This window comes from Poromitra crassiceps, assembly GCF_964638095.1.
Source record: "Poromitra crassiceps genome assembly, chromosome: 2".
Lineage (NCBI taxonomy): Eukaryota > Metazoa > Chordata > Actinopteri > Beryciformes > Melamphaidae > Poromitra > Poromitra crassiceps.
Window position 1 is genome coordinate 58,395,185 of NC_139624.1, and position 24,277 is coordinate 58,419,461.

The window sequence follows — 24,277 nt, forward strand, 5'->3', positions numbered from 1 at the left end:
TGGGTGATGATTTCACATACTGTACTTGACCCTGTGACAGTGAAGGTCCGGGCGGGGCCTGCGACTGCTTTCTGCCTCATTTCACTGGTTGGTGTCTTTGCCCCTTGTTTTTTTAAATGCCAATCATGTTCACTTATTTGAAGCATCTCTCTCTTGACCTGACAGAATGCCTGCAGTAAAAGGCCGTTCTTTATCGGCTTTGCACAGAGAGATAGCCAGACCGCTGGGCCATTTGGCAGCTGGACGGGAATGCTCAAAAGACTGCCTTTTTTCAGACTTTAAGATGGCACTCCTTAAGAGATTTTCACAATTTAATGGGCTGTCAAGTCAAAATCATAAAGAGATCATGATAAAGCCATACTTTTCTTTTCGAGATTGGTTTATCTGGGATTTGAACATCTGCACGGAATATACAAAGTGCCTTACCCACAGGTGTAGCAGTTACTACAGCTAATGGGGATTGTAATAAACTAACACACACACACACACACACACACACACACACACACACACACACACACACACACACACACACACACACACTTCATGGCCATCTTAAATCAAAAAAGGAAACAGATATGAATAAACTGTACTTTGACCTCAACAAATCTGCCATTTAATGCACTAACCACTTCTAATATCAGCCTCCCATTTGGCCCATAGCTAATGATAGTATCAATGGGGGATCAACCTCTCCACCAAGATTTACAGACACACACCTGGGCGTTATCAGTCATTGATACAGTGCTTGTTTGACTCGTGATATACCTCTGTCTGTATCTCTCAGGTCTGTATACCTCTGTCTGTATCTCTCAGGTCTGTAGTGATATACCTCTGTCTGTCTGTATCTCTCAGGTCTGTATACCTCTGTCTGTATCTCTCAGGTCTGTATACCTCTGTCTGTATCTCTCAGGTCTGTAGTGATATACCTCTGTCTGTCTGTATCTCTCAGGTCTGTAGTGATATACCTCTGTCTGTATATCTCAGGTCTGTAGTGATATACCTCTGTCTGTCTGTATCTCTCAGGTCTGTAGTGATATACCTCTGTCTGTATCTCTCAGGTCTGTAGTGATATACCTCTGTCTGTCTGTCTGTATCTCTCAGGTCTGTAGTGATATACATCTGTCTGTATCTCTCAGGTCTGTAGTGATATACCTCTGTCTGTATCTCTCAGGTCTGTAGTGATATACCTCTGTCTGTATCTCTCAGGTCTGTAGTGATATACCTCTGTCTGTATCTCTCAGGTCTGTAGTGATATACCTCTGTCTGTATCTCTCAGGTCTGTAGTGATATACCTCTGTCTGTATCTCTCAGGTCTGTAGTGATATACCTCTGTCTGTATCTCTCAGGTCTGTAGTGATATACCTCTGTCTGTATCTCTCAGGTCTGTAGTGATATACCTCTGTCTGTATCTCTCAGGTCTGTAGTGATATACCTCTGTCTGTATCTCTCATGTCTGTAGTGATATACTGTACCTCTGTCTGTATCTCTCAGGTCTGTAGTGATATACCTCTGTCTGTATCTCTCAGGTCTGTAGTGATATACCTCTGTCTGTATCTCTCAGGTCTGTAGTGATATACCTCTGTCTGTATCTCTCAGGTCTGTAGTGATATACCTCTGTCTGTATCTCTCAGGTCTGTAGTGATATACCTCTGTCTGTATCTCTCAGGTCTGTAGTGATATACCTCTGTCTGTATCTCTCAGGTCTGTAGTGATATACCTCTGTCTGTATCTCTCAGGTCTGTAGTGATATACCTCTGTCTGTATCTCTCAGGTCTGTAGTGATATACCTCTGTCTGTATCTCTCAGGTCTGTAGTGATATACCTCTGTCTGTATCTCTCATGTCTGTAGTGATATACTGTACCTCTGTCTGTATCTCTCAGGTCTGTAGTGATATACCTCTGTCTGTATCTCTCAGGTCTGTAGTGATATACCTCTGTCTGTATCTCTCAGGTCTGTAGTGATATACCTCTGTCTGTATCTCTCAGGTCTGTAGTGATATACCTCTGTCTGTATCTCTCAGGTCTGTAGTGATATACCTCTGTCTGTATCTCTCAGGTCTGTAGTGATATACCTCTGTCTGTATCTCTCAGGTCTGTAGTGATATACCTCTGTCTGTATCTCTCAGGTCTGTAGTGATATACCTCTGTGCTCTGTCTGTATCTCTCAGGTCTGTAGTGATATACCTCTGTCTGTATCTCTCAGGTCTGTAGTGATATACCTCTGTGCTCTGTCTGTATCTCTCGGGTCTGTAGCGGGGCTTAGGAGCTGTCAGCACAGCTCAAGCATGATAAATAAAGTAGCATAGTCCTGCATTGTGTGCGGTGAAGTAGTCTCACACAGATTGCATTGACCTTGTCTCACGGATTCACATCGTAGGCGGAAGGCACGCGCTCCGAAGCACGGCCAAAAAGATGCACTAGTAATGTGGCAAATTAAATCTGGGATGCTTTCTGTAAACACGGCAGTATTTCAATGTCAGATTGTGGCCTGTGCGGCGGCCACGGAGGAGTGATATTGTGTTGCTTATCAGTGTATCCTCAGAGTCCCTCGGTGCTGGAAGGAAGTCAGACTACATTATTAAAATCTATCTGTGATACCGCACCTTGTACCATCCATCCTATTAGGAGTTTGTTTGTTGCATCCATCATCCATCCATCCCATCCTCTATTTCAAAATCATAACTATATGATTCACAATCAATCGAAATATAGATGCTGAAGCTAAAAACAAGACAAGTAGTTACTAGTTCACTACCTACTCCACGCCATTCGTGTTGAGTTTATTGACTGCTAGAAGATGCTATAGGTGTAAGTTAATTTATATGAATATATTTTCTACAGTGACAGAGCCAAAGCAACTTACTTGTAGCTTGTGTTTTATGTGTCCCTGTAGCTCTTCCCATACCAACAGGCAGGAAAATCATCATTTAAACATATAAATAAGCCTAAATAAGGTATTCTTAATGGGTACTATCACATACCTGCTACTGAACCAAAAGCAATCAGCATTATGCAACACTGAGGAAGTTTCCATTGGTCAAGGCCGAGGGCCAATAAAAAGCCACATGAGGTCAGTACAACCGTCAGTTAGAAGCCCACTTGAGCCAACACTTGGCTGAGATTTTTATGTGCGAGTAATAAATTCACTTCAAGCAAGCTTTTCGGAGTAACAGTTCACTTCAAAATATGCAAAATGAGACATCACTATTGTCTGTCAGCAAAATAAAATATATTGTGTAATATTGCACTGTATAAATCAACACAGTTCGAGCATAAATATACAGTGCCATTTTAAACAGACACTTGTTGATCAAGTTGCCCTTTTTCAAACATCTCACAAACTTCATACCGGCCCAACCAGCCAATGAATATACAGTATGGGGGGGAATGCATCTGTGAAATGAATGTTATTTGAGAATCATTCTTGCTAGGGGCGTCTGGGTAGTGTAGAGGTAAAAGCACTCGCCTACCAGCGCAGAGATCTGGGTTCAATTCCTGGCAGCAGTACTTCCGGCTTGGTCAGACGTTCCTACAGACACAATTGGCCATGTCTGCAGGTGGGAAGCCGGTGGGGTATGAGTCCTGGTCGCTGCACTAGTGCCTCCTCTGGTTGGTCAGGGCGCCTGTTCGGGGGGGAGGGAAACTGGGAGGAATAGCGTGATCCTCCCACACGCTACGTCCTGCCAGTGAAATACCTCGCTGTCAGGTGAAAAGAAGTGGCTGGTGACTGCACATGTAGCAGAGGAAGCATGTGTTAGTCTACAAGAGAGGGGAGAGGGGGTGGAGCAACGACCGGAACAGCAGGGGGGAATTGACAAAGTACAATCTATCTGTCTGTCTATCTATCTATCTATCTATCTATCTATCTATATATATATATATATATACATACATTTGGCAATGTGGACTCTGTTTGTTTCAAGAATTTTGTCCGGCCACAGCTATAGGTTGAGGCCACATCTCGTCATAGACACTGGTTTAGCTGCCTCAGCCTGGCTGGGGGCGTGGTCAGGGTGGGGTAAATTCCCCCATTCTATCCATTCAGCAAAGTTAGAATTTAGCTGATAGCCCAGCCCAGGCAGACACGATCGGGGATTTAACCACCGCAGTAAACGCACATCTGAGCAGACGTCTTGTGTTCTGCTCTAGAACCCCCAAACATGTAGTTTAGAGCCGCAGCACCGTCTTTTGGTGAGTCAGCCCATGAGATATATGGGCGGTTTTACCCCACTTGCGCGCCAGCCGTTTAACATTTTGTGGGCGTTCCCAGACATGCCAGTCCGCATGTCTGGGAACGCCCACAAAATGACATGCGGACTGTCTCTATGCCGGTTTACGTGCGATCGGGGAGAAACTTTCAGGAAGTGTAAAGAGCACCCGTGCAGGTGACCTGACGGAGCCGGATTTTTTAATTAGGGCAGATTAATTGCAATAAGGATGTTGCCCAAAGGCTGAGGCTATAGTTCAGTGATAATGTCATCAGTGATGTCATCAGTGATGATGTTATCAGTGATGATGTCATCCGTATGAGGCTATAGAAGTGATGGGAGTATAAGTAGGTAGAATCGGGGAGGAACCAGATAGAGACGATGGCTTCCACCCCTGGTCTGTGCGGGTGACCTGACGGAGCTGGATTTTTTAATTAGGTGATTGCCCTAATTGTCATCAGTGATGCCATCCCTGATGATGTCATCAGTGATGTCATAAGAGCATGTGAGCCAATACAGCGGACGAGCTACAGGGCGGGTGAGGGAGCAAATGAGCCCGCACAGCGGTTGAGCTCCAGGGCGCTGCATATGCAAGCTGCAGGGCCAGCTCAGTGAGCCCGCGCAGCGGGCGAGCCTAGGAATCGAGCGCGCGTAGCGCACGAGATGCCTAGTTCGGAGAAAATAAGGGGAAATTCAGAAAAAAAAACGATAAAAAAAAATCTTGCTTTTTGGGGTTGATGACTGCACATACTGTATCGCAGTGTGCGCATTGGGGTTGGAAAAGTCTTGCTTCTTCTCCTAGCCCCTGGTGACGTTCTGACCCTGACATCATGTTGTTTTGGTCCATGGTCCACTTTCACCTCAGAAAGTAATGAATCCAGTGGTGCCGCTGAGCCCGGGATATGAGACTTGGGCTCATACAGTGTGTGTCAGAGTCAAAGTGTGGAGCTCTCTGTTTTTGTTTGACGCCTACAGAACTGCTTTCCAGGCTAATTGTGGATTCAGCCCTCCTGACCCTTCGGTTCCTTCCTATTATACTGGTCCACGATAGACCGAGAACAAACACATTTACATATAGACAGCATTCTCATCAGCTCTATAGTGCGAGGGGTATTGACAGAGTGAGTGCTGACGGCTCTGCTGGGGGAACGTCTGATATATCTGCTATGCATACTTTCAAATCTCAATATGACCTCACCCTTTCTTCCCTGTTTTTCTATTTTCTCACATCCTCCTCCGAGTGTTTTCTCTGGGACAGTGATGTGAGACATTGGCCTTCCCAGTAAGCCTTTATAAGGCTATTCTGTCTGTAACCCCTGACACTAGCAGCTTGGTGCCTACGACAGACTTTCATTTTCTAAAAGTCTCTGACACAAACGGCTACATGGCTATTCTGCTCTGTATCAACCTGCATGGGCTTTGTGTGTTATAAAGGCCAAATCTAGAATTTGAGTATGGCGCCATCTGTATGCCTAAGATTGAATTCTTGACATGAAGACAATTTGTGGAGGAGGATTGAACAGTGCGGCCTTGGCAGCTGCTGCATTATATGAAAGCCTAGAAACTGCCAGATTCCAAAGCGAAATGTATAAAGTGTACTTGAAATCCAGGTGTTGCTTGAGCCAGGTCTGCTGCCAGATCAGTGTACGGCCCTTCCGAGCACGCTCTCCTCTCCTCCATCTTAGTAAATGTGCCCGGGCCCGAGCCAGGGGAGAGGGGAGGGGAGGGAGTCCAGCCGCAGCTCTGGTCTGGATGGCGGTAATGTATGAGATGTCAGTGAGGCACGCTAAGAGTAGGACGCTTCCCTACGCCCGCTAAAGCTCGGCTCCCACTGATAGATGGCAGCAGAGCTGAGGCTCCTCAATCAAACCTGCGAGCCTTCACTGCACAAGACCTTAGGAGAGAGCAGATACGTATTCGTCTCACAGTGCGTGTTGTGACACACACCTCATTTTTTCCATGGAAATGCTATTTGACCAAAGGCGATTTGACTGCAGCATCACTGCGCTATAGACCTAAACAACCTTTAGATCATACCATAATGGGAAAAGATGATAAACACACACCTCGTGTTACAAAACAAGATTGCCTTCCACAACTCGGGGCTATAGGGCTCTGAAATGCAACAACGCTCATCTATATATCAGTTCAGCAGCTGCGGTTCAGGAACGTTCATACACAACCCGGGGTCTTTCTATAAATGCAACTCCTGATAAATTTCTCTTATCCTGTAGACAGACTTTTTTCTGTTGTTTTTCGTCATTGCTGAACCCACACAACCCAGTATGAGCATTTTGTGTTCTTCAGTTTGCACGGCCCACAAAGGATGACCCTCCCACCCCAACTAAAAACTCATTCTGATACGCATGACCCCCCCCACACACACACACACACACCACCCCAGCTAAAAACTCATTCTGATTCTGGTTTTTCTCTTCAATATTCAGGTGTGAGAGTTGAATATCCCTCGGAGCACCGCTGATGCAATTTAGATTCTTGACTTATTGTTATTGGACTGGAGGCTTTCCTTTTCTCATGTGTTGCTTTCCTTTGTCTTTCCAGGATACTCCAAGATCCGGGGGAGGCCATCACAAGAGGTGAGACTCTTTTTTTTTAAATCCTATACTATCCTAAGAGTGTAGCTTACCAAGTCAAGTCAAGTCAAGTTTATTTGTATAGCACATTTCATACACAGAGGCAATTCAAAGTGCTTCACATAAAATGGTTGACAGGAAAATAAAAGAATAAAAGAAGAGAATAAAATGGACATTTAAAAGCATACCAAGCATACCAAGTAACGTGGTGAGCGACGGAGCAGAGTCCAGCAAGAGAAACAGCAGTTTGAGTCATTAAATATGATAGCAGATTATGCTTCTTCCCTAAGCATGGTTTTTTTGTTTTTGACAGTTGTGCTTTGAGCAGCGGTTGATTGTGCGCCATCTGGACCTTATTTTGCTCACACCATCACTTTGCCCTGGTAGGTCTCTTGCTGGCAGGTAGCGCACTTCAACAAAATGATTTCTTTTGAAATGTCCAGAGTCATTGTGGGGTTCAGCCCGGGCGAGATTGCTTTGGTGTTTGTCAAGGGGCTCTCGGACTCTTTCTTCCCAACAACAACCAGGCAGGTCGATGTTTGGGCAGACAGAGAGCTCCTTCTGGCTAGATTTACCCCAAACTGAGATGTTTTGTTTTCGGGTTTTTCCCCCCAGTTATTATTATTGTAGATTATTGCGGCCGAGTTGAGTTCACCAGCTGACACTCTCAATCTGCCCGTGTAATTATGGCTGCCGCGCCAATCGGCTGGCCCGGCCACACTTGGATGCTCTGCAGCTCTGCAGCAGATCGCCTGCCAGGTGGGCCGCGCAGCACGAGATGGCTGACAGAGCGACTGTGTACATACATGTCTCTCTCTTTCTCTTTCTCTTTCTCTCTGTGATTTACACTTTCTCCCTCTCTGCCCACCCTTTGTCTTTCTCTCTCTTTCTCTCTTGTTTTCTTTTCTTTCTCTCCCCTCGTACTATTTTGTATGATCAAGTCATGGTCAGCTGCAGCCACAATACATGGCATTCTATCTTGTATGGGGATAACGTCACACCAAAATCTAGCAGTTTAGTGTTGGCTTGCTGATTGCCACACATAGATACCGGGTAGCTTCAGCATAGCTGAAGATGTTTTATGATGAAACCAGTCTGACAAACCTGTCTTTATTTTGTCACACGTCATCCACACAGCACATGCATGCAGCCACACACAGAGCATGGGTCTCTGCTTTCTTTAACCCAGACAAGGCATGTTCTTCCTCCGAGGAGCAGCCAGGAGCAGTGGGCACCTGCAGCGTACAGCGCCCGGGGGCCATCTTTGTCATCGTCGTTGCTGGTCAGGCGGCGATCTTCTTGCATGTTTTTAGCAGGCGGTTCATATTGGAGGAAACCCCAGGGGAGCACTAACCTGACATTGCCAGATGGGGGCGGTATCTTGTGGGATTTTAGATCTCGCGAGAGAATCCAGCTTGCTTGCAAGGTTAGGGGAACACGGGGAGAACATGCAAACACAGAAAGACCTAACTTTGGGTTGTTTTAGTAAATTCAGCATAAAAATGATCCACAAATGACCTTAATATCTCAACTTCTAAGTGGTTCACACCTCCACAATGTGTTTTTGTGTGGAAATAAGATGCAAAGCAGTTCTAAAAGTTGGACTTTTATTGAAATTATGTCCAGATTGGACATTGGCTCCTCCTAATGATTCATAAAAAAAGATCTTAAAATGGGAAGTGTATTGTTAGTCCCGCCCTCTTCCCCCTCAGGTCAAGTTCTCGCCTTAACACTCTTGTCACTCATCTTGATGTGCTGCCCACAAATCGGCAATAAAAAAGAAAGCAACACTCCCAACCCGCCATTTAGCTGTGGCATCCTATCCTTTCTCCCTTCTGTCTTCCATTGTTGTTGGCGTTTGCAGATAAAAGATATTTCTGTACAGAGGCAGCTACTGCAGCTAGAGTGCTACTCAGATGGTTGAATACTGTTTGTGCTTTCCAATGCAGGTGCGTTATTACAATGTTACAATACAACGTTATTCCACGTCATCACTTCAGCTCGCTCATTGCTCTCAGTGTTCCAGGTCGCTATAGAGAGCCCCAGGGATGACGTATTTTTGTAGTCAGAACGCGGAAGTCCCGGACTTCCTGGTTCTTCACTGTTTCTGTCTATGGGATTTTTGAATGGGTTTTCGCCGCGATGCTTCAAATAAGGTCTCTGGGCAACGCAAGCTTAATCAAATGCGAACCAGTGTTCAGCCGGATAATCTTCACACGAGGACCACTTTCATGAGTTTTGAAGCGTAAATGTGAGCCCTAGAAGTAAAAAGCTTGTGCTAAGCTAATCCAGAACTACACACAGTGTCGCATAGGCTTCCCCGTCACGTCACCACTCAACCTGGACTGTTGTTGACTGTGTGCGCTGCTGTGCACTGATTACCCCGGGCTGAACCAGGTGAGGGAAAGAGAATTTCCGTGTTCGTCCTTTGAAGTGATGACGTTATTGACGTATAATATCCCCGTCGACTCAACAGTGTAGTCTCATTTAGCCGTTTGCTAGCTAGCCGCCCTTTTAACGGCACGTAAAAGCTTCAAAACTCATAAAAGTGGTCCTCATGTGTGAAGATGATATTACTAAACACTGGTTCGCTCTTGATTAAGCTTACGTTGCCCAGAGACCTTATTAGAAGCATCGTTCCAAAAACCCATTGAAAAATCCCATAGGCGAAAACAGTGAAGAACCAGGAGTGTTAGCATCGATGATTTCCGGACTCGTTCCTGTGGCTCTCTATTGGCTCTCTATTGGCTCTCCTGTCTCTGCTTCCTCCTCCCCACCTGCTGTGGCTCCCGGGAGCGGCTGATTGGCTGAGTCTCCTCCTCTCCCAGGCCTCACACCACAGGGTGCTAATGGGCCGCGGTGTGATATTTAGCATGGAGGACATGGATGTTTAGGCTGGGCTTCAACACATGCTGGGCACCCTTGAGGATCTGTGTGTTGTGTTTGTGTATATGTGTGCGTGCCTACAGGGAGATACCGCTCGACCAAATGCATGGCCATGCACACACAGTGCACACAGTGTGGTGTTGTTGTCAAGGCCTCCTTTCGGGGTCGTTGTGATGAGTGGATATATCTGTTTGTTATTGGAAGTCACGCTGTGTGTGTGCGCGTGTGTGTGTCTGTGTGTGTGTGTGTGCGTGCGTGCGTGCGTGCGTGTGTGTGTGTGTGCACGTGTACGTTGCATGTACGCTCACGTAAAGCACGTGCCTGTAATGGAGGAGTAGCCTTGAAGAGCCACCATGAGAGAGACAAATGAAATGCACTTTATCTTGGTGTGGGCAAGTGCCAATGAGAGCGTTTCAAGGACTTTCCTCCTTAATCACAATGCGCAAAGGGGCCGCCGCAACGTTTGTCGCTGTGGAAGAATGAGGTAAAATACACTGTGGGTTCTGTCAAATGTATGTCAGCTACAGCAGAAACAGGAGGAAAGGTACAGTGGCCTCACCAGAGAGAAGAGTCATGGTTGAGTTGAATGAGACGTAGATGGAGGGAAGACTCCACTACTGTTTGAAGTATGGGGGTGTATTGCTGCAGTTCACCACCATTCTTTAAATCTGTCTAGCACCGCGGACCTGGGTTCAATTCCCAGCAGTACTTCCAGGGCGGCTGTAGCTCAGGAGGTAGAGCAGGTCGTCCACTAATTGCTTTGGATAAAAGAGGTCGGTGGTTCGATTCCCACCTCCCCCAGTCTGCATGTCAAAGTGTCCTTGGGCAAGATACTGAACCACAAATTGCTCCCGATGGTGTGCCAGCACCCTGCGTGGTAGCCTGCCACCATCGGTGTATGAATGGGTGAATGTACCTACTGATTGTAAAGCGCTATATAAATGCAGGCCATTTACCATTTACCATTTTACATTCCCACAGACACCATTGGCAGTGTCTGTGGGCGGGAAGCCGGTGGGGTGTGTCCTGGTCGCTGCACCAGCGCCTCCTCTGGTTGGATGGGGCGGCTGTTCGGGAGAAGGGGGGGGCAGGCGGCTGGGGACCGGGGGGAATAGTGTGATCCTCCCAGGTGCTACGTGCAGGGGGAATTGGCCAAGTCCAATTTAGGGATGGGCATCGAATTTCGAATTTTCGAATAATCGTTGTTATTATCAAGGTCGACTTTTATTATTGAAAGTCGAAATTTGATTTTTTTTTTTTTTTTTTTTTTTTTTTTTGTGAAATGTTGCATTGTCTCCCCTGATTCTAAGTATAGTCGAATTGCTTGGTTTGAGCAAGTAAAACAATTTTTATAAGCATTTTAAGCAAGGTTTATGGAAAAATGAATGGCGGATGAAATCCCATGAAGAGGGATAGGGCCAGAGGGGGTGACTTTGGCACCCCTTTGGCACTGAGACCTGAGCCTACTGAATATTTAATGAACCACTCATGATTGTCAAAACTGTTTTTTATTTTCGAAAATGTCAATGTCATGTAACATGTTCTTTACTTCAGTGGTGCAATGCTTGTTTGAGCTAAAAATCCACAGCAGAAGCTTTTTCTATTAATTAATAAAGCCTTAGATTTAGAATCAGGGGAGACAATGCAACATTTCACTCACAAAAAAAAACAAAAAAACATTTTTTTTTTTTTTTTTTTGAATTTCGATTAACACATTCACTGCCAGCCTTTTTTTTTTACTGTAGGTAGGTTCTGCCAGAGGTTTTTTTTGAGGATTCTGGCTCATTTTACAAGAGCCGAGGATTATTTTCTGCTTGGACTTTGTGAACACAAAGTTCACAAAAGTACTAATAGAATGTGTGCTTTCTCTGTCTAAAAGAGTTAGTTTGTAGAGTTAGTAGTTATGTAGATATTAGCCGTTGAGTACAGCATGGTTTCAGCGTCTGAGAGTGAAAGCTGAGATAATCGCAGTTTTGTGAAATTCAATCAAACAGGCAGAACAGTCACTTTAACCATTTATTTTTGGCATCAGTCAGAGATCAGACATCTAAACAATATAGTTCTGAACGCCCTCTCCTTCAAACTCCTCCCTCCGTGGGCGTGTCTGGTGGCTTTCAGCGTGGTGGTCACAAGCGAGTGTTCCGCTGCTGCTGCTGCTGCTGCGAGTTTGAGCAGCCTCCCTCCCTGGCAGCGAGTGTGGATAGGGCTCACTTGTTTCTTGGGTTTGAGAGCTTTGATGAAGCTTTGTGCGATTCTAGGCTTTATGCTGCGTGTTTCAAAGTGTGTTTTCCACCCAGTCTATTTTTGGAATCCCCCACCGCCAGCTCCCAGCGCGATAATGCGCGAAAGTGAAAGCGTTTTCGCCAATCCATTTTACAGTAGAGAGAATGGTTTCCTCGCCCGTTACCCTACAGTTTTGGCTCTGCTTTTCCTAGTGTGGAGAGCACTGTCGCCACTTAGTGGGTCCGTGGAATGGGTTGTACACGTTCGCTGACTCCAATATTTTTATAGGAGACGTGGGGAGCGTTGATCCACGTCCCACCGTCAATTTTTTTTTTTTTTTTTTAAGCCGAGATATCTCGTCATTGGCAGTGAACCGTTGGATTCTGTAAGCCGAGATATCTCGTCAATGGCAGTGAACGTGTTAAAAGTCGACTTTGGCCAGCGAATTTCGAATAGTGTTTTTGCTAGAAATGCCCATCCCTAGTCCAATTGTGGAGAAAATGTGGAAAGAAATTAAAACTTGATAAAAAGTCTGTAATGTAGTCCATGTAATGCAGTTGTTTTACCCCCTCCGACACTGACAAGCGCTAGATTGACTCACAACGGTGTTATATTTGTCCATTGTCTCACCTGCAGAAATGTGTCGACAGCCCTCTTCTGAAGCCCAGAGGCTCCCTCATCATTTGATTCCCTGGGAGATTTAAAAACTTGGCACATAGGGAGCCAGCAACTCATTCCAAGTTTCTACGACAATAATTGTTGAAATAAAGTCGTCAAGAAAATAAATTCCACATGAATATTCTTTCCCAGCTGCCCCCAGAGTCCATCTCTCCAAACAGTGAGTAGGAGATAAGGTTAATGTCCCTCGCCGGCTGCATACAAAAACCTCTGGAACATTTCCCCCCCCCCCCTCCATCAGCTGAGGAATAAGCATGCTGAAGTATAGTGCTATTCTTGAAGCTTGGTGAGACCTGATCAAAATCCTTTTTGTACCAGTCTTGCAAACCCCTGACAGGCATTCTCCACGAATGTGGTAAAAAGGCAAGGGGCTGTTAATAATGCACGCCTCATTGAAAGATACTCCCCCACCTGTTCTTTTGATGATGGGATGTGTCACGCCATTCAAGCTTCATTATGTGCCTATGACTCACAGCTTCAAACAGCCTCGGTCTGAATGGGCTGTCGGACCGTTTGACCGGCAGCCATTTTCTCCACATATAAGACTTTGTTAACTTTTTCTTCTTGTTGATTGTTGAACTTGTTGATTGTGTTCAGTCGTTATAGTTGCACTATTTGTGTGTGTGTGTGTGTGTGTGTGTGTGTGTGTGTGTGTGTATGTGTGTGTGTGTGTGTGTGTGTGTGTGTGCGCGCGCGTGTGTGTGTGTGTGTGTGGCAGCTCCACAGGCCCAGGGTCTGAGGAGGACGCGGGGGGGAACAGCAGACCCCGACACACCCGTCACGGTAGAGACGGCGCCACGGCAGCTGGAGGTCTGGAGAGGAGGATGGAGGAACTGGAAAAGGTACTTCTGCTGAACCCTCTGTGGTTCACTTTGCATGTGCTGCCTGATGGAGTGGTAAAATAATAAGGAGGGTGAACTATGACCTCCAGTCGGTCATCGTCATAAGGAAAGTGGCTACCAATAGAAACACAAATCAATTTGATTTCTTCCCTTTCCTCATATAATTTACTTTTATTTAATTTAGTTTGATACTACTTAAAAGGGGATAAATAAATAAATTAATAAATTAATTAAATTTCAAAGGGGTCCCTTGACAACTCAGCTCAATGTAGCTGAATGAAAATTGGTTCATTGGGTACCCACAAGTCTCCCCTTTACAGATAAGGTAGTATTTCTCACAGCCTAGCATTCATAGCTTGTGGATTGATTTCTTCTGTTGTTGCTCATCACATTTTGTCTCAACAAAATTTGTTGAGAGTTAGGCATGCAAATACTTCTTATGAGTAAGGGGGAGAAAATGTTGACAATCTTTTTGCCAAAATGTTTTTGTATGTGGATGGATTATTAATGTCCCTTCTGCCCAAGTTCACATGCTCGGTTAATGAAATAAAAAATATATAATATAAATAAACATATAGGGACATACATCATCTTAGTCTTGTGTGTTGATCAGAGTTGTGATTAAAGGGTTGGGTGGCCCCCGGAAGATTTTCAGATTTCAAAGTGGGCCGTGGTATTCTAAAGTTTGGGAACCCCTGATGTATAGTATGAATTTGTGTCATAAACATTAATGCCAGCGTATGAAGGTGGATAAACTATAATAATCCCTAAGCACCTGTGCTAGATACAATCACAGAGGAAAACAGCAGCTTTATTATTCACGTCTACTGTCAGCAGCAAACTCCTATCCACTCCTAAACGTTCCCTGTTAGCGTGTTGAGTGTCAGAAGAGCCGGCGAGGGCATGAAGGTATCCAGGCCGGCTGAGTTACAGTGGCTCGTTGTTGGAAAAAGACAAACTTTCCTCTTTGATTCGTTTCTGACGTCTCCGACTGGAAGCTGCAGCTCGGCCCCCGACACAAATATCTCCTTCCGTGTTCTTGAAGACAGGTGACCTTTCGCTGCCATCTTTCCATCCCTCCTACACATCTCCCGACTCAAAACGTCACCCGGCCCCGTGCCTTTTGAAAAACTTATTTTTAATAGAAAGTACCACCGTGACCCCGGCGACCCTCGAGCACAGCGTTTCTGTCAGTCAAAGAACTAGGAACGTCGTCAAAATCCCATTTATTTTCGCCAGTGTGTACATTATCCGAGAGAAATGTTTGTTCTACACTCCCTGAGAGGAGATTTTCCGGGATTTAACAGCGGCAGAACCTACAATCCCCTTAATGAATAAGATTAATACAGTTTCAGTGTACATTTATGGAAGCTACTTATGAACAAAAGCCTCATTATGCTTCCTGCCTTCTCGCTGCTCGATTGGTTTCTATGGAAACAATTTCATGCGTATCTGCAGTAGAAAGAAACTGACGGCGGGAACGTGGAATTCCTGGCACCAACCGACTCGGGGCATAAACACAAACATGCAACCTGAACATATGTGCATGTCAACCTTTTGTGTTCGTCCACGCAACTCTCTCTCTCAGCCTCCCCCCCTCCCTCTTTCTCTCCCTCCCGCCCTCCCTCTCTCTCCCCCCTCTCTCTGTACAACAACAGCCATGTATTTCCCTGTAGTTGTTGGCAGAGGAGGAACTCACTGGCCTTCACCCAAGTGCATTATAGGTGGGAATCACAGAGTAACTCACCATGCGATACTATCGCGATTCATTGGCTGCCCACAATAATGATGGTATCATGATACAGCAATTATCTGATACTCAAAACATTGTAAGACAATTCATCTACAATACATCATGATATATGTTATGATATACATACATATGATATACTCTTCTTGCTGTCACAGAGGCCCTTCACACTGGTAAGGCCTCATCCCTCTCCTCTGTCCTTGTCCTCCTTGACCTGTCTGCTGCCTTCGATACAGTCAACCACCAAATCCTTCTTTCCACTCTGTCTGACCTCGGCATTTCAGGTTCTGCACTCTCCTGGTTTGCTTCCTATCTCTCTACCCGCTCATACCAGGTCTTATGGAGAGGGTCCCTCTCCAGATTCTGCCCTCTTACCACCGGTGTCCCCCAGGGCTCAGTCCTGGGCCCCTTACTTTTCCTTCTCTATATCAGATATCTTGCCTATGTGATCTCTTCCCATGGCTTTTCTTATCACTGCTATGCTGATGACACCCAGCTTTTCCTTTCCTTCCCCCCCTCCGACACTCAAATCGAGGCTCGCATCTCTGCATGCCTCAAAGACATTGGCGACTGGATGTCTGCCCACCCCCTCAAGCTCAACCTTGGTAAGACAGAGCTACTCTTCCTCCCAGGGAAAGACTGCCCTCTCGCAGATCTCTCCATCTCCATTGACAACACCACTGTACTTCCCTCCCAAACAGCTAAGAACCTTGGGGTGATCCTTGACAACCAGCTGTCTTGCTCAGCCAACATAGCTGCGACAGCACGCTCCTGTAGGTTCACCCTCTACAACATCCGCAAAATCCGTCCCTTTCTCACAAGAGAAGCGACTCAACTCCTGGTCCAGTCACTTATCATCTCTCGCCTGGACTACTGCAACGTGCTCCTGGCCGGCCTACCTGCCACCGACATCCGACCGCTTCAGCTCATTCAGAACGATGCAGCCCGTCTGGTATTCAACCAACCCAAATTCTCTCATGTCACCCCCCTCTTCCAGGACCTCCACGGGCTTCCCATCTCGGCTCGCATCAAATTCAAGACACTGGTAATGGCCTACAGGGCAGTACACCAGTCAGCTCCCCTGTACCTGCAATCTATGGTCAGGTTCCAAACCTCTCAGCGCTCCCTTCGCTCCTCCACCAGTGCAGGTCGCCTTGCCCCTCCTTCGCTACGGGGGCTTAAGAGTCGCTCATCCCGATCTTGACTCTTCTCGTCCCTGGCACCTCAATGGTGGAACGAGCTTCCACCTTCGGTCAGGACTGCTGAATCACTGCCGATCTTTCGGAAAAGACTAAAGACACACCTTTTCAGGCTCCATCTGGGCCCTTCTTGATCTAACTTCTTTCTCTCTCTTTCTAAAAAAAAAAAAAAAACTAACCTTAACTAAACTTGTACCACTGTTCCTTCAGAATTTGTAGTTGTCATAGACTGTGCTCCATAGTTGATTGCTCTATTGCTGACAAAAATGTGTTATTGTAAGTCGCTTTGGATAAAAGCGTCTGCCAAATGACGTAATGTAATGTAATGTATATATGTGTAGCTAAAGCAGAACAAAAACCCCTAAAAAGGCAAAAAGCAGGAATTATGTATTTATTCACTGCATTGTGGTGTCAGTTTCACAGAATTTGACAACTGAGATGAAACAATGTACAAAGTGTATAGAGTCTTAGCTTAGTGCCTCTTCAACATAAACACACACACAGAGACAAACAAACTGACTGATAGTAATATAGTACCCGAGACCAGTCTTTAACATAAACACACACAGAGACAAACAAACTGACTGATAGCAATATAGTACCCGAGACCAGTCTTTAACATAAACACACACAGAGACAAACAAACTGACTGATAGTAATATAGTACCCGAGACCAGTCTTTAACATAAACACACACAGAGACAAACAAACTGACTGATAGTAATATAGTACCCGAGACCAGTCTTTAACATAAACACACACAGAGACAAACAAACTGACTGATAGTAATATAGTACCCGAGACCAGTCTTTAACATAAACACACACAGAGACAAACGAGACCGATCTCAAGACCACATTTTGATGGTCTCGTCTCGGGCCAAGCCATTTGTATTTGATTAAAATTCTTACATAATGATTTATTTTGTTGTAGGGTCTCGTATTGATCTGGTTGGTCTTGGTCTTGGTCTGCCCCCCCAACCCCGGTCTTGGTCTTGACTCTGTCTCGAGACCGGTCTTGGTTTTGATGGTCTCGGTCTCGTCTCGGGCGAAGCCATTTGTATTTTGCAAAAATTCCTACATAATGATTTCTTTCGTTGTATGGTCTCGCATTGATCTGGTCTTGGTCTCGTTCTCCGTAAAATCTTTTCAATCTCCCTCCTCACTCCAAGCATCTTATCTCTAGATTTGTATGTCTGTTTGATAACTGCAACACAGCCTCTACTGAGAGGATTAGAGAAGCGTGGCAGGGGGAACTTGGTATTGATTTATCTGACATTATTTGGGAAAGGAGTCTGTCTGTGGTACAACTCTGCTCAGTTAATAGCAGACACCAGCTGATCCAGTTTAAAGGTGTTCACCATCTGCACTTTTCTAAGCATAAGTTGCACAGAATCTACCCTTCTGTCTCACCACTGTGTGGCAGGTGTCAGAGGGCACTCTTTCTAATGCTTTCTGGTTCTGCCCTTCACTGACAGGATTCTGGGCCAAAATATTTGACTGGTACTCTAAGGCCTACAAAATAATCCTTCAGCCGGAGGTAGTACTTCCTCTCTGAACTTCCCTACAGCTGTGCAACAGTCTCTAGGCTCTTTCACACACAGATCGCGCAAAATTGCAGTTCGAAAGGGCCGCAAAGCCAGCAGCCTCGCCACAGAAATTGCTTTCACACAGAGCCAAGCAGCACGGCCACATTCCTGTCCTGCGGTGTGCTTTCAGGTGAAAGCCACCGCTCCCGGATTGAAAGGCGATCTGAGGCATTTCCAGCTCCTCCTAGCCCAAATTAATATTTTCATAGGTTAGTGTAGCCTAGGCTACTGTATGATGAACGTGCACTCGTTAATTGCTACCGGCGCATGGTGGGCGGACTCGGCTTAATATCAAAACGGGCTCCGCCGCGGAGTGCATCTGCCGACTTTCTGGCAGCGAAGTGTTGCATGAATTGCATTCAAGGAAAGCCAACTTTATTTATACAACACATTTCATAGAAGTAAATTCACTGACTAAGCAGATTGATATGGTGTCACCTTGTGTAATTCATTCAACAACCAAACATCGCCGATGTATGCCAGCCAACGAGGTGCAGCTGTGCAGGTGCAGAAAACATGCAGCATGGTAACAAGGCTTTCAATATTCATCTGATCGACTTTATGGATGCATCATGCACCATCATGTAGCCTATTAGGTACAAGGCTAATTCTTATCTTTTGGTTCCATTTTTGTGTAAAGCAAATTATTCCCATTAAGTAGCCTAATTAGCGTCCGTACTCCGTTCTGAAAGACGACGCCCGCATATCAAACAGCTGCAGTCTGCATAACGTTCATCAAGGGAATAGTATAGGCTATAAATGCACATGACTACTTAACGTTAGTAGTTTTTGTAGGGAATGCACAAGTGGCTAGCTAGACAGATTGCAGTTCTGGAGCTGGTTTCCAGAGGGAATATCGTCAGACCAACTCGCCACAGACAGCTATAGTCCTCTGAAGCGTATTATTATATCCGTTAATTTTACCTAGGCTACTAATGTCAACATCGTTTGAGCATAAAGCCTATTGATGTTTACCCCTATCAAGCCTAACCTTCTTACAGGCACGGAGCATTCCTCCTGGCGCATCATTGTATAGGCTACCTTTTTTACTTTCACTGTCTTTCTTGCTGCATGAGGTGATTTCCCCTGTAATTTTTTTATGAAGCATTCGCACTGTTCCGGATTGCTGCTCCGACGCTTTCAAGTGGAGGCGGGTTACCTGGTAATCCGGCGCTGTGACAAGGTCTGCTGGCGGAAAGAAAGGCGTACAACAATTACCCAGCAACGCGCGTTCAGAACTTTCACATCGGAGGCGCGGATCCTATTTTCCGTGCATTTTTCGGCTTTCAAGGCCGGTGTGAAAGCGCCTTCTGACACTGGGGACAGTTGTTGCCAAAAAACTAATTTTGAAGGAATGGAAGTCCCCCTCTTCACCTCCTTTTCAATTGTGGTTGATGGACATGCTCTGTGTTATACGGATGGAGAGGCTGAGGTTCCTGAGAACCAACTCACTTGGAAAATTGACGATCTGGGACCCGTTTCTAGCCTACCTCGATGAGGTTAGGGGTGATGGGTGACTCGCCTGGCTGGTTTCTCATGGACCCCTTCGCGTGGGATCCCATGTTTTTCTTTTTTCTTTTAAGCACATATGCACCTTATGTTGCTGGTAGCACCACGTTGTGATATTGAATGTTGATTATGTTTGTATGTTTTTTCTTTCTTTTTTTTCCTGTGCCTGGGCCTGTTTGTTTTGTCTTGTTTGTGTACTGTTCTATTAAAAAATTTAAAATAAAATATATATTAAAAAGAAAATCTTTTCAATCTGTGCAAATGAACTTTACAGAAAACTAAAAACGCAAATAAATGTATGCAAAAAAACAAAAACAAAAAACAACACATTTCAGCCCTGCATAATCAACTTGCCAGTGTATCGATAATGTATGGCAGGAAGTATCACAATATATCAATATTTTCTCCCACCCCTATTGTAACATACAAAGATATACTGTAATTCTAATGACTATTGCTACTTAATTTGAGTAAACCATTAGTGAGTTCACTGGTGTTGGAAACTTAACTTAAAAAAATTACAAATAAAATAAAAAAATCTTTCAACTAATAGGCATTTGCAGCAGCAGTGCTCATTATCGACTAGGTCTTGACTCCTTTTAAAAACAGATGCTTTTATGTTTTAATGTTTTAATCAAAACATTTTGTTTTGTTTTTGTTTTAAATAAAGTAGCCTATACTTATTGTCACTCAGTAAAGTCAACTTTGGAACCAGCCAAGCTGTAGCGTAAGATAGTAGATTGATGCAGAAGACTAGTGCTTTTCAACTGTAGAACAGAGCTATTCCATGCAGTTTAGAAAATTCTCTATCATCTAACTGTTTTTGCAGTTTTGGTCCCTTACAGTAGGTGCCCTTTTTCTTTGGGGGGGGGGGGTATTTTTGCCTTTATTTAGATAGGACAGTAGGCAGACAGGAAAGGTGGGGAGAGAGAGAGATCGAAACCGCGTCGGTCGCGCGAAGGACCGAGCCTCCGTCGTACGCGTGCTACCAGGTGAGCCACCTTAGGTGCCTTTAGTTTCGTTTTGTTTATTAGGATCCCCATTAGCTGCAGCAAATGCTGTAGCTATTCTTACTGGCGTCCAACACATAAAAATATACAATACATAACATGTACAATATAATACATTACAACATAATAACGACTTAGCAAAATAAAACAATACACCGCACGGCGCACATACAGTACAGTTATTCAATTAATGTAAATTATATAAATGTCTTTTTAGTTGCCATTGCTCTTAATGTCGCTGGGTTCTTTATTCCATACCCACACAGTAACATTACATGCTTTTGCATTGCATCGCTTTGCTAACCAGCTAACCCTCTGCTGCTGTCAAACCCGGAACTAACTGACTACTCAGGACAGCAGCCATGTGATTGGCTTACAATGGGGAAGAATACCAATGTGATAGGCTTACAATGGAGGTGTGAGCTGATGAGACGCTATACCAGGGCTATTCAACTGGCGGCCCATGGGCCGAATCCGGCCCACCAATCAAGTCAGACCGGCCCGCGGATGAGTTCTAAAAAATAAAACTTGTTTTTTTCTTTCTTTTTTTTACCTCATTTTACACCCGACTGGTTGTTTTTCAGATGTGAACTAGCTAAACTGAACTAAACGAGTCAGATCCACTATAAATGTTTTTCAGGAGATGCTGTGATGTAGTTAATCAAGAAAGATGCATTATAAATGGTTTTTCAGGAGATGTGTGATGTAGGTTCTAAACAAGAAATATGGTTAAAATGTTTACAGTTTTTTCCCTTTCTTGCTGCACTATGTTACAATGCTGTGAGACGTAGCTAAACACAAAAGATGCAATATTAATAGTTTTTCATGAGATATTCAGTATTTAATACTGTGCTAGGTTCTAAACAAGAAAGAATGTTTACAGTTGTTTTCCTTTCCTGATGCACTATAAATGTTTACAATGCTGTGGTGTAGCTAAGAGATGTCAGAATTGACCAAATTATATTTCAAATGGCTGACATGTGTTAGATTATTTGATTAGATTAGTTTCAAATGTGTTTACTTTTGAGGCTTTAACACAGCTTTTGTTGCACAGAAATTAAGCACTTTTAAATGAAAATTAAGCTACTTTTGCAATGTAGTGAAATAAAAGTTTTGAAAATGTGGTGGCGCGTTGTGTCACATGTACATATAATGGGATTAATAGATCGGGGAATGGTCTGGCCCCGGCCCCTTAGGTTTCTGACAATGCGTCCTCCTGAACAATTTAGTTGAATAGCCCTGCGCTATGCTATTCGTTAAATGAGACCAGGAGGCAAACCGCTGATTATTCAATTGAAGCCCGGAAGTTTTTTTTTTGTTTTTTTTATTTAATTTTAAAATGTTCAGAACAATGAACAGACAAGTCAAACGAACATGCTCGGACACAGAAAAGAAAAGAAAAGAAAAAACATACATACAGTATATTATTGATATTCAATATTACGAGCCTCATAAGGTGCTTACGTGCTTGTGAGAGATATCGTGCCTGGGATCCCGCGCAAAGGGTCCATGAGAAACCAGCCAGGCGAGTCACCCGTCACCCCTAACCTCATCAAGGTATGCTAGAAATGGGTCCCAAATGGTTGAAATCTTTTTAAGTGAATTGGTCCTCAGGAACCTAAAGCTTAATTTATACTTATTATAAAGTGTCGCTCAGCACATGGTCGCAGACGAAAAAGAAAGTGTCGCTCATGGTGTTGCATTTATACTTCAGAGGACGTTCGCCTCGGTTCAACGGTCACGTGACACTCGAACGCTATAAGCAGACAGCCAAGAGAAGAGAGGGAATGGAATGCACAGTGAAACCATACATCAAGGACAGACAGGCTGATAAAAAATAGCGGGGCCACGTTCATTCATTTCAATCACGCGAAAACTAGCGGGTGGACCCCAACCAAAACAAGGAAGTCAAGCACATTTCACCAGGTAGCAGACACTGCTCGCCGACACTTGAAAGTGTCGACTCAAGTCCTCATTTCTGTCGGCGACCGTTTCAAAAGTGTCGGCAGACAAAGCATAAATTGAGCTTAAGTCTCTCCATCCGTATAACAGAGGTCATGTCCGTCAACCATAGTTGGAAAGAAGGTGAAGAGGAGGACTTCCATTCCTTGAGGATGAGTTTTTTGGCAACCTGTGTCAGAGAGACTGTTGCACAGCTGTTGGGAAGTTCAGAGAGGACTCAGAGCAGCCGAAGTTGGCGAGTTCTGCCTGAGTAGGCCTTAGAGTACCAGTCAAATATTTTGGCCCAGAATCCCGTTAGTGAAGGGCAGAACGAGAAGGCATGAGATAGTGGGCTCTATCGTTGCAGCCGCGCAGTTTCTAGGCCGAACGCCAGCCGCAGCGCAAAGCAGTGGGCGTGGAAAGGCGCACTTGATATCTTGGTATCGGCGCTAAACTCAGCCTCAACCATTATAACCACGCCTTTTAAGCGTAAAATTATGCATTGTCCGCTCATTGGAGAATTGCAGGGAAGAGACACACGCTTGCCTTTTAAGCTCCAATTCCTGGACAAATCCGGTAAAACCAGACAAAGCCAAGGGCTCCGCCGCCCCCCCCTCCCTTCATCCGGTCTGTCTATCTCCATATATAGGCTATTATTCCATATTATTATGCTTCTCAAACCAATAACTGCAGTTAAAATACTGCAAGCATGTAAATACGCTACACTATAGCAAGACCAAAGTGAAAATAATTTCTAAATGCATCTGATAGAAAAAAATATTGCCTATGGCTGGATGTCATGAGATTAGATGGCCAGAATGATATCGTTTTATCTCTCCTCCCCCACTGCACGATGCAACATCCTCTGAATGACACCTATCACTTTTACTGGATCTGATAACTTAATTCTATTTAATTTACAGGATTTTATTATTGAGTAATAGTATTTTATTTGGCCTATATATGCGTCCCCCCCACCCCCTGCCCACAGGCTCTGACAAATATGTTCATTCTCAATAAAATCTTCAGTAATCAATCAGAGGGGCTTTAAAAGCCAGATTGGCAGCAGCTGGCGCAGTGTGATCAATATGGCAGACCAAAACCGATCCACTAAATTCACAGCTGAGGAGAAGATGGTGCTGGCGAATCAGGTGATATATCTGTCCACCATTCATTTTGAATAGCTACAAAACAACTCTTTACTTAAGTTGTTTATTCATCTATCCATTCAGGTTCAAATGTACCATCGCGCACTGTTTGGGGAGGAGAATTACCCCGCCGACGCCCCGCGCCCAGCCGCCCCAGGTGGCCGTCTATGCGCTGCGCTTGTTCAGCACCTCGGACAGCTCCGCTGCCACAGACGGGGGAAACATTTGGAAATAATTATAACTTTCTATGCTTTGCACACAGAAAAAATAAATACAACAGACAATTCTGTAATGAATAGCTGTAATGAAGAGTGGGGTTTGAAGAAGCGCTACACAACAGTTGATCCAGTTTCTCTCTCTCTTTCTTTCTCTCTCCCTTTCTCTCACATTAAACGATATACATGCCTATAATGTCAATTATCTGAATGAAATAATAATACATATTAATTAGGAATATTAGTAATATTAGTAGCCTAGCTAATTTCGGGGGGGGGGGGGGGTAATAAAACGTAGAGCTATATTACACATAAATGGGGATTATTATGATAGCCTAAACTAAATTTATGAAACTGCATTACAGCTTCACCCAAAAAGCCTGAGAAGGGTTGCAATCTTATATTCTATTGTATTCTAAAGTATTTTTTTCTATATATTGTATTCTCCATTCACTTTCCTGTCCCCGGTGCACAGAATCCTGC

The 24,277-nt window shown here is 44.5% G+C and overlaps 1 protein-coding gene across 1 annotated transcript in view; it reads left to right on the forward strand.

Annotated features, from left to right (window-relative positions):
• pawr (PRKC, apoptosis, WT1, regulator) overlaps positions 1 to 24,277 on the forward strand; it is a 138,819-nt gene that overhangs the window by 109,173 nt on the left and 5,369 nt on the right. The window contains exons 4-5 of the mRNA XM_083652536.1: positions 6,774 to 6,808; positions 13,311 to 13,434. Coding sequence (XP_083508662.1) covers positions 6,774 to 6,808; positions 13,311 to 13,434 — 159 coding nt within the window. The remainder of the gene's footprint in view (positions 1 to 6,773; positions 6,809 to 13,310; positions 13,435 to 24,277) is intronic.